We start from the raw sequence: 8,122 nt of genomic DNA on the forward strand, positions 1-8,122 counted from the left end.
CAGACAAGTGGCCGTCCAGTCTCTTCTTTAAAAATTCCAGTGTCGGAGCATTCACCACTTCTGGAAGCAGGTTGTTCCACTGGTTAATTATTCTAACTGTCAGGAAGTTTTTCCTTAGTTCTAGGTTGCTTCTCTCCTTGATTAGTTTCCACCCTTTGCTTCTTGTCCTGCCTTCAGGTGCCTTGGAAAATAGTTTCACTCCCTCTTCTTTATGGCAGCCCCTGAGATACTGGAACACTGCTATCATGTCCCCCCCCTCGTCCTTCTCTTCATTAAACTAGACATACCCAATTCCAGTAACCGTTCCTTATATGCTTTAGCCTCCAGTCCCCTAATCATCTTTGTTGCTCTTCTCTGTACTCTTTCTAGAGTCTCAACATCTTTTTTACATCGTGGTGACCAAAACTGGATGCAGTATTCCAAGTGTGGCCTTAACCAAGGCATTGTAGAGTGGTATTAATACTTCACGTGATCTTGATTCTATCCCTCTGTTAATGCAGCCTAACACTGTGTTGGCCTTTTTGGCAGCTGCAGCACACTGCTGGCTCATATTTAAGTGATTGTCCACTAGGACTCCGAGGTCCCTCTGTTGTACAAAATATTTCCCAGATTAAAATATTGGCACTAAGGTAAAATTGATTTCCCAGTTTCTAGGTTGCGTTATGCCAGAGTCAAATGTGTAGCTGGATCTAGTCTGAAATGCCTATTACTGATCCAAGCTCAACATGACCTGATTTAACAGTCCCAACAGCCATAGATTGCCTTTGTTGTTTAAGAAAATATTTAACGTGTAAAGTTGTTATTATTGGTTGGGGTTTTTTAAATCTATATCTGGAATTGTCAGAATCTTTCATAGGTTTCTTAGAACAATCAAGTTAATGAGAACATCCTGCCATTCACAGTACTGGTAGACACAGAAAGACTATTGTGGAGTTTTAAACATTCAGAAACAGTCAGGTTTAGTGACTCTCTGATGTCAGCGGCAGAGAGCCAAGAAGAAGAAGATGAACAAAGAAAAACTGTTAAGGGGATGGTAACATCTAAGAGGGACATCTAAGTTATAACATTAAGAAAAACAATGTATGAATAGAGCCCCTTTGGGGAAATTAAGCAATGGTACCAAAATCTAATGCTGATAATAGAAAAAGTGCAAATATATTTTTAAACAGTTCACTGCAATCTATAAGTAAATATCAAGGAAGACTAATTTTACTCATGGAGTCTTTTCCAGTATGAAATTTGATTACAGGTTCCCCAAAGTTCAAGATCATGTAATTGGTCAGAAACTAACATGATCCTGTTGCAATATTTTTTAAGACCTGCAACTGTGTAATAGTACAAGAAATATGCCCTGCCACAAAATACTCAGGATTCAATCCACATAGCCTACCCAACCATGCCCTTGGTGAAAGCACCCTATTCAATATACTAGTCATTTTTCTATCAATTAGCCCTCTGTGCCTCTAAACAAGTTCAGGCTACGGTTAGCTCAGGATAAATCGGATAACCCTGACAAATTTTCTTCAGTATATATTGCATTGCTATAAAAACTAGAGTTGCTGGCTGAATACTTTAGTCTAAGGCAGTGGTTCTCAACCTTTTCTTCACTACAGAAGCCCCTTAAATACCGTTTGTGGCCACAGATCCCTAAGACTTAACTCAAGATTTAAATCATAACATTTCTTCAAGCCTTCACAGCCCTCCTGTGATGACGTCATGGTTCCCTGGGGTCCACGGACTACAGGTTGAGAACCACTGGTCCAAGGCAAAACAAACAATCTGGGACATTCTAGATGTTGCCAAGCTTTAACCACTGACTACAGGATATGTTTCCTCAGAATGATGGAAATCATAGTTCAGAAATATCTGAAGTGCCAATGATAATCTTGTCTAATCTAGGGTACAGAGGATGCTATTTTGCGTACACATCTTATATATCCAAGCAATTTAAGTAGTGGAGGGGGGGAGATTTAAACCTCTTTTAAAGTACCATATTTTCCGGCGTATAAGACAACTTTCTAAAGCGCGGAAATCGGCGCTGAAGTCGGGGGTCGTCTTATGCGCCGAGTCGTCTTATATGCCGGAAATTATGGTAGTTTCCAGTGGATAAGACGACTTTCTAGGCATGGAAATCGGCACCGAAGTCGGGGGTCATCTTATACGCCGGCAAATACGGTATTCCAAATTTATTCCTAATCCTGGTCTTATAAATCAAAATTTTCTCCAACTGTTTCATTACTCTTTTCAGAACGTAACCAGTTTTCCTTAAGGAAAATTACTTCTGATCAGCATTTAAATGGAGGTAACCACTTTTCCTGCTTCTCCAAGGTTTTGAAAAGAAAGCACTAGTCTAGGAACCACAGCCCAGATCTCTAGTTTAAAATAATGCTTTTAAGTAAAATAGGTTAACTTAGTTCAGTTTTAATTCTTCATTGATGAAGTGGAACTAGTAACACTCAATTTTCAGGACAACTGTATATGAGAATCATTGATTTAGTTGTAAGCTTGGTCAATCTAATTTTATCACACCCTAGCAAGCTGCTACTATAGCAGCTATAGAAGTTTATGCCCAATAGGCATCTAAATATATGACTAAACTTCTGACTCCTATCTTTTCTACTATTGCATAGATGCATCACTTGTAAAGGCTTGGGATCAACTCATTTGGCTTTTGAATGAAGGAAAGCAGAAATGTTTTTAGAATTTTTTAAAGCTGTCTCTGGATAGAAGAATGGCATCTAAAATGCAAGTGAAATGTCTATATTTTTGGTGATAACAATTAGCTTTTTTGGCAATTGCTGCATTAATTATCATTCTAAATCTAAATTCTTCAATAACTACCATTGCAAATTAAGAGACCTCTTAACATTCCACTCTTGACAAATTGTATTATTTCCTTGCTTCCCACTCAGACTGCAGACAATAGGTAAAGGTAACACTGAGTATTGCCTATCATTGATTGCTCTCACCTTATCCTTCCAGCAATTTCTAAAAGAAAAAGGAGGAAATAGCAAACACACCGCACTCCTTCACAAACACATTAACTGTGATTACATAACATGAACATTTGATTAGAATGGCATGCCGGTGGAAGTTCCTTACAAACAGCCAACGATATGAGTTCACTAAGAAATGTTTAAAACTGCATTTATAAATAATATAAATAATATTTGTTGTGACTATATCGTCTGACCAGTTACCTCAGTTCTCTGAAGGTTCTGCAACTTATGTAATTATGACAGGTTAGCAAACATTAGCCAAAGTAAGACAATTTACTATATTACTTACTAGTATAGTTATTGGTAAAAATAAATAAATGGTTGCCAATAAAACTCTCATAAGATAGGAGAAAACCTTTACTAAATCTATTAATAGCTTTTCTCCTATAAAAAAGCCATAAAAAGTACAGTATAATTCTCACTGATTGAAAACAAAGCAGTAGTGCATTTTAATGCATAGAAATGAAGTTAGACAAATTGTCCAGTCAACTCATCATGATCTACTCTGAGGAGTAGTAATTCTCAATAGTAACAATATATTACATTACTTTTTCCCAGGACCTTTCTCCCAACTAAAACTGCCAAGTGCTGTTTGCATGGCACACTCACCCATAAACTAGATACCCATATTTTAGCCTAGTACTTTATACAATGTTCTCATGGCATTGCTTTTTGGTTCTGCATATCATGAAAACTCATAAAATTAATCAAACCATAGTATAGTTAAACACGGGTAAGTACAATCACAAATTGAATCTGACATCTTTTCTATATAGGTCATAGCTAAAGTCATTGTACTATGATGTTTCCATTGATTCCTTCATTTTTTTTTAAGAATATAGAATATCCATGATACCTGAGAAAAGAACAAGAATGAAAGTAAAATACTTTACTGTACTTTCTTTTAAAGTAAAATGTGTAGTTCTATTATAACACCAGTGCTGCAAAAATCCATACATTCACAGATGGCAACAAAGAATTAGTGCATTGTGTATCTCTCTGCTGCCATGTATTGGTCATATGGATTTTGCAGCCCTGATATAACGGCCTTAATTCCCATAGCTGAGAAAGAATGAGACATTCCGAAGACTGCGTGCCCCATTCTAGGAGGGAAAAAAATGTTTCTGTGGAGAACATATGAGGCATAGGATAATTCAAAGTTTCTGTCAATATTAAATTGCAGCAAAGCAGTATATTTTAAGACAGTTTGCTCTTAAATACATGCTTCATAAGAATAATCAAATGTGGTCTGAAATGCTAGGGAGAGGCATGCATTCTTCCTGTCTAAATGAAATCTCAGTCCACAAATTACAAATTAAAAACATTGTAAAGAAATTGTATGTAATGCAAGAAATTCTGTCCTAAAATCACCTCAGGAACAGATGGTTGGTGCTCTTTAGACCACAGGTTTTGGTTTTTGCTTTTTTTAAAAAATTCTGTGCTGTAAATTATTCTGTGCAAAGTATTTTCAAGCTTTTCACTAAATACTGGCAATGCATAGAAATAAATAAAGCATAGAAATATATTAATTTCCTAAGTCTTTACACTACGGCTATGTTCTTAAGCTTATGCATAGTGTACTAATTTTCTGGGTTATACAACATACTAAGGAAAATAGATGATTATCAATTACTGAGTGTGAAGAGTATGTGCACGGCCAATGACATTTGAGATGGTCATTTCTTTAGTATTTCCATTTATATAATTTAGTTTTTAAAACAAATACTCTTTTTAATTTCAAGTACATTTTTCACCTGTTTCCAAAAGACATATTTTTTTTAGGAAAGGTAGATTCAGATGAGTTTCCTCAAATTTCCACAACTAGAAAATATGTAAAGGTTAATTCATTTTAACCTTAGATGAAAATTTCACCTTCTAATCAGACTTTGCTAGAATCGAAGTGATTAGCACTTACAAACAAAAATGATTAACTAGTAATGATTATTGTCATTTTCCTCGCTCTTCTAACTGTAACAATGTGAATTGTCTAAAAAGTGCTAAAAATTAGAGTTCTACAAAGAACTCAAGAAGGGAGTAGACAAATATGTAGAGTTAAGGATTAACACTCCACCAATGCTACTGCTATGATCATGTCTGCAAACTTTTCTTTCAGTGAAAATGAGATCTAAATAGATCTTTTGCATTATGCTGGCCATTAAAGAATGACATTTACATAATAAGCCCAAGCCAGTAAGTTCTAGTATGAGTTTTAAGATTTGAAGAATTCTTGTACAAATATAACCACCAAAAAGACATGGAATATCCTGTTTAACTATTGGGGGGGGGGCGAGTTACTTTTCAATCAATACAAATCTACAAGTGAATGCCACCAATTTTCCTAAGGTTTTGCGCTGAGGTTACAAGGCAAATATGCCATCAATCCCAGCTCCCCAGCCCTAACCCATGTTCACCTGCCCATTGACCACCCTTTGATGCTGTCTTTGGGCTGGTGATGAGATCAAGTGATAGCAATATAAATCACTCAAATACTACAGACCAGATACATTTTCATACTAGGTTAAACCCAGTGTTTTCAGTACAGCATCCTCCCACATCTGGCTGCTAGGTATCAGATGCTGAGCAATTATGCAGCTCTATATAAATCAACCCACAGCTTTCCGTCTTGGCTGGTAGCCAAGAATGCAGTGGCAGAGCGGAAAACGGTCGCCGTGCGGATCAGTATGCAACACGTGTTACTTAGCCGGTCCTTCCATTAAAACCAGTAAGTGGCAACCGGCAAACCCCGATTTTAACGCGAAGTAGCTGCAGACAAATCCAGGCGCATTTCGGCAAACACCTGGCTTCCTTCTGCCATGCAGGAACGCTTTCCTTCTTCTTGCCTTAGCCAGTAGCAGATCCAAAACCCACCGAGGGACTGCCTTACAAACCTCGCCTGCCCCCACCCCCCACCCCCGCTTCCACTTACCACATTGTTAAGAAAATCCGCTTCATTCAAATCGCCCAAGTCCAGGAAGCTGGAGGCGCCCCCGGGGAAGGGCTCTAACATGCCGTCCATAGTAGAAGAGTCGAGCCCGAGGAAGGCGCGGAAGAGGTTGGAAGGAGAAAAACTGCTTTGCTCCCCGCCAGCGCTGCCGGATCCCGTCCTAAACGGACAGGCGGTGCGCCTCACTGCCGCGCAGCCCGGCGGGGCAGTTCCTCGGGCGCCGGGCACAGGAGGGCTGCGCCTCCCTCTCCCGAAGGCAACCTGTAATCCATGGGGAGAACCGGTTGGCGGGGGGGATCGCTTTCCCAGAGGGAGCGGCGGACGCTCGCAATGGGGGCTTTGAGAGGGTGGGGCCGGTGGGGACCCCTCCAGTCGGGGGAAGAAGGGGGAGCCGGAACGGGGATGGGGTGAAGGGAACGGGCGAGGGCTGAGGCAGCCTCCTGGAAGGTTGGAAGGAGGAGCCCTCCGGGATCGCTGCCCAGCTGTCACCGTCACACGCCTTTCCCCAGTCTCGGCCGTCTGACCGGCCCCCCGTGCCACGCCTCCTGCCCCTCCCTCGCCTCGCTCTGGGATATTTAAGAACGGGGCCACCCTCCCCGGCCTCTGATGCAATCGAGGAACACGCCCACCCCACCGCTTCCAATGGGAGATCGGGACCGGCAGGAGGGGGAAGGCTGGCGGCGCGGCCTTACGACAACTTCCTAGCGGCGGAGGAAGCACCGGCGTGTTCTGAATGCAGGAGCGATGATGATGATGATGATGATGGATGGGATAAATGACTAAGGTTGTCTAAAGCTTAGCGATTGCATTCTTCCGGGAAACAATCGGCGCACTGCTCTTTCGTTTTATAGGAAGATTAAACAAAAGTGAGGCCTGTTAAGAGAGGGGGCGCTGAAAATCAAGACAATAAATAAATGGGGTTGAAAAGGCCCAGTCGTGCTTAAATAAAGTTGCCTGGTGGTCATCAGAATGACGAACTCTGTTGGATGCTTGCGGTCTGCATAGGTCATCAAGACTATGGCATAATAAAAGTGTTTTTAATTTTTAGCCTGATGGTCCAGCATTGTGCATCCCACTGAGGCCAGTCAAATTCATTCAGGCAATCACTGTCTTCTATTTTGCTTCTGAACAGGTGATTCTGAATGTGTCTTTCCTGTGTTTCCAAAGCAGCAGTGAACCATTTATGACTATTGACACTGACAGCACAATAGTGGAATAACGAAAAACTTCCCATTGTTTGCAGCCAAAACCCTTTTCTCAGTGAAGGTACAACTCATTTAAATTTGGCATTTTCTCCAAATGCACACCTTTCTCGTGATCTGATGGAATAAAACCAAGAGAAGAGATATAGTATAAATGTGTGCATGTAAAGCAGTGGTTCTCAACCTGTGGGTCGGGACCCCATTTGGGGTCGAACGACCATTTCACGGGGGTCACCAAACAATGCAGTCTGCCATTTTTTCCCCATCTTTTTCTTAGCTGTGCTACTCCCTTTTATTCTATTGGCTTTTGAAAGCCAATAGAATAGACTCTCTTGAATAGAGTCTACTTCTATTGGCTTTCAAAAGCCAATATGAATTGTCCAGGCTGTCTCTGCCCTGCTGAGCCCACCAAAAGTCCCATTCTGCAAACGGTGCTGCAACAGTTGAGTAGTCCTCGACTTACGACCGGTTGGGGGTCGCAGCATTAAAAAGGTTGAGAACCACTGATGTAAAGGGACTAAATTCGCAAAGTAGAAAGGAAAGCAAAGCAGATCTGCTCATCAGTAACCCTGTAGTTCCAAGTTTACACTGCCAGTAGAAGTTAGTTCATTTCCTGCAGCCTCTTTAAATACTCTGAAATTAAGTATAAATCTTAAAAGTTTAAGGAAGATTATAGAGCTTCCTATCAATGGGATTTGCTAAGGATCTATTGCTTCTTCTTTCTGATAAATATCTAGATAAAATGCTTAGGAAAAAAGTTAGGGAACCTTTTAACAACTTTGAGAATCTATAATATTGCAGTTCAGTACAGTATACTTTTCAGATCACTCCATCATATTACAAGGTAAATAAATATAATACAAATTGCAATGCTACCCCTGATTAGTACATGATGTGATTTAAAGTTTAGAATTAATTGAAACTAGAATATGCTGGTAAGCTTTTTAGTGAAGCAACAACATGCAATTTCATGTAAT

General features: G+C 40.2%; 1 protein-coding gene across 1 annotated transcript in view; it reads right to left on the reverse strand.

The window, feature by feature from the left end:
• CREB3L1 (cAMP responsive element binding protein 3 like 1) overlaps positions 1 to 6,460 on the reverse strand; it is an 89,803-nt gene extending 83,343 nt beyond the window's left edge. The window contains exon 1 of the mRNA XM_039358525.1: positions 5,926 to 6,460. Within this exon, the coding sequence (XP_039214459.1) occupies positions 5,926 to 6,015 (90 nt within the window). The 5' untranslated portion in view covers positions 6,016 to 6,460. The remainder of the gene's footprint in view (positions 1 to 5,925) is intronic.
• Positions 6,461 to 8,122: the final 1,662 nt, after the last annotated feature.

Source organism: Crotalus tigris, unplaced genomic scaffold (assembly GCF_016545835.1).
Source record: "Crotalus tigris isolate CLP2741 ecotype Arizona unplaced genomic scaffold, ASM1654583v1 scf7180000017576.4783729, whole genome shotgun sequence".
Lineage (NCBI taxonomy): Eukaryota > Metazoa > Chordata > Lepidosauria > Squamata > Viperidae > Crotalus > Crotalus tigris.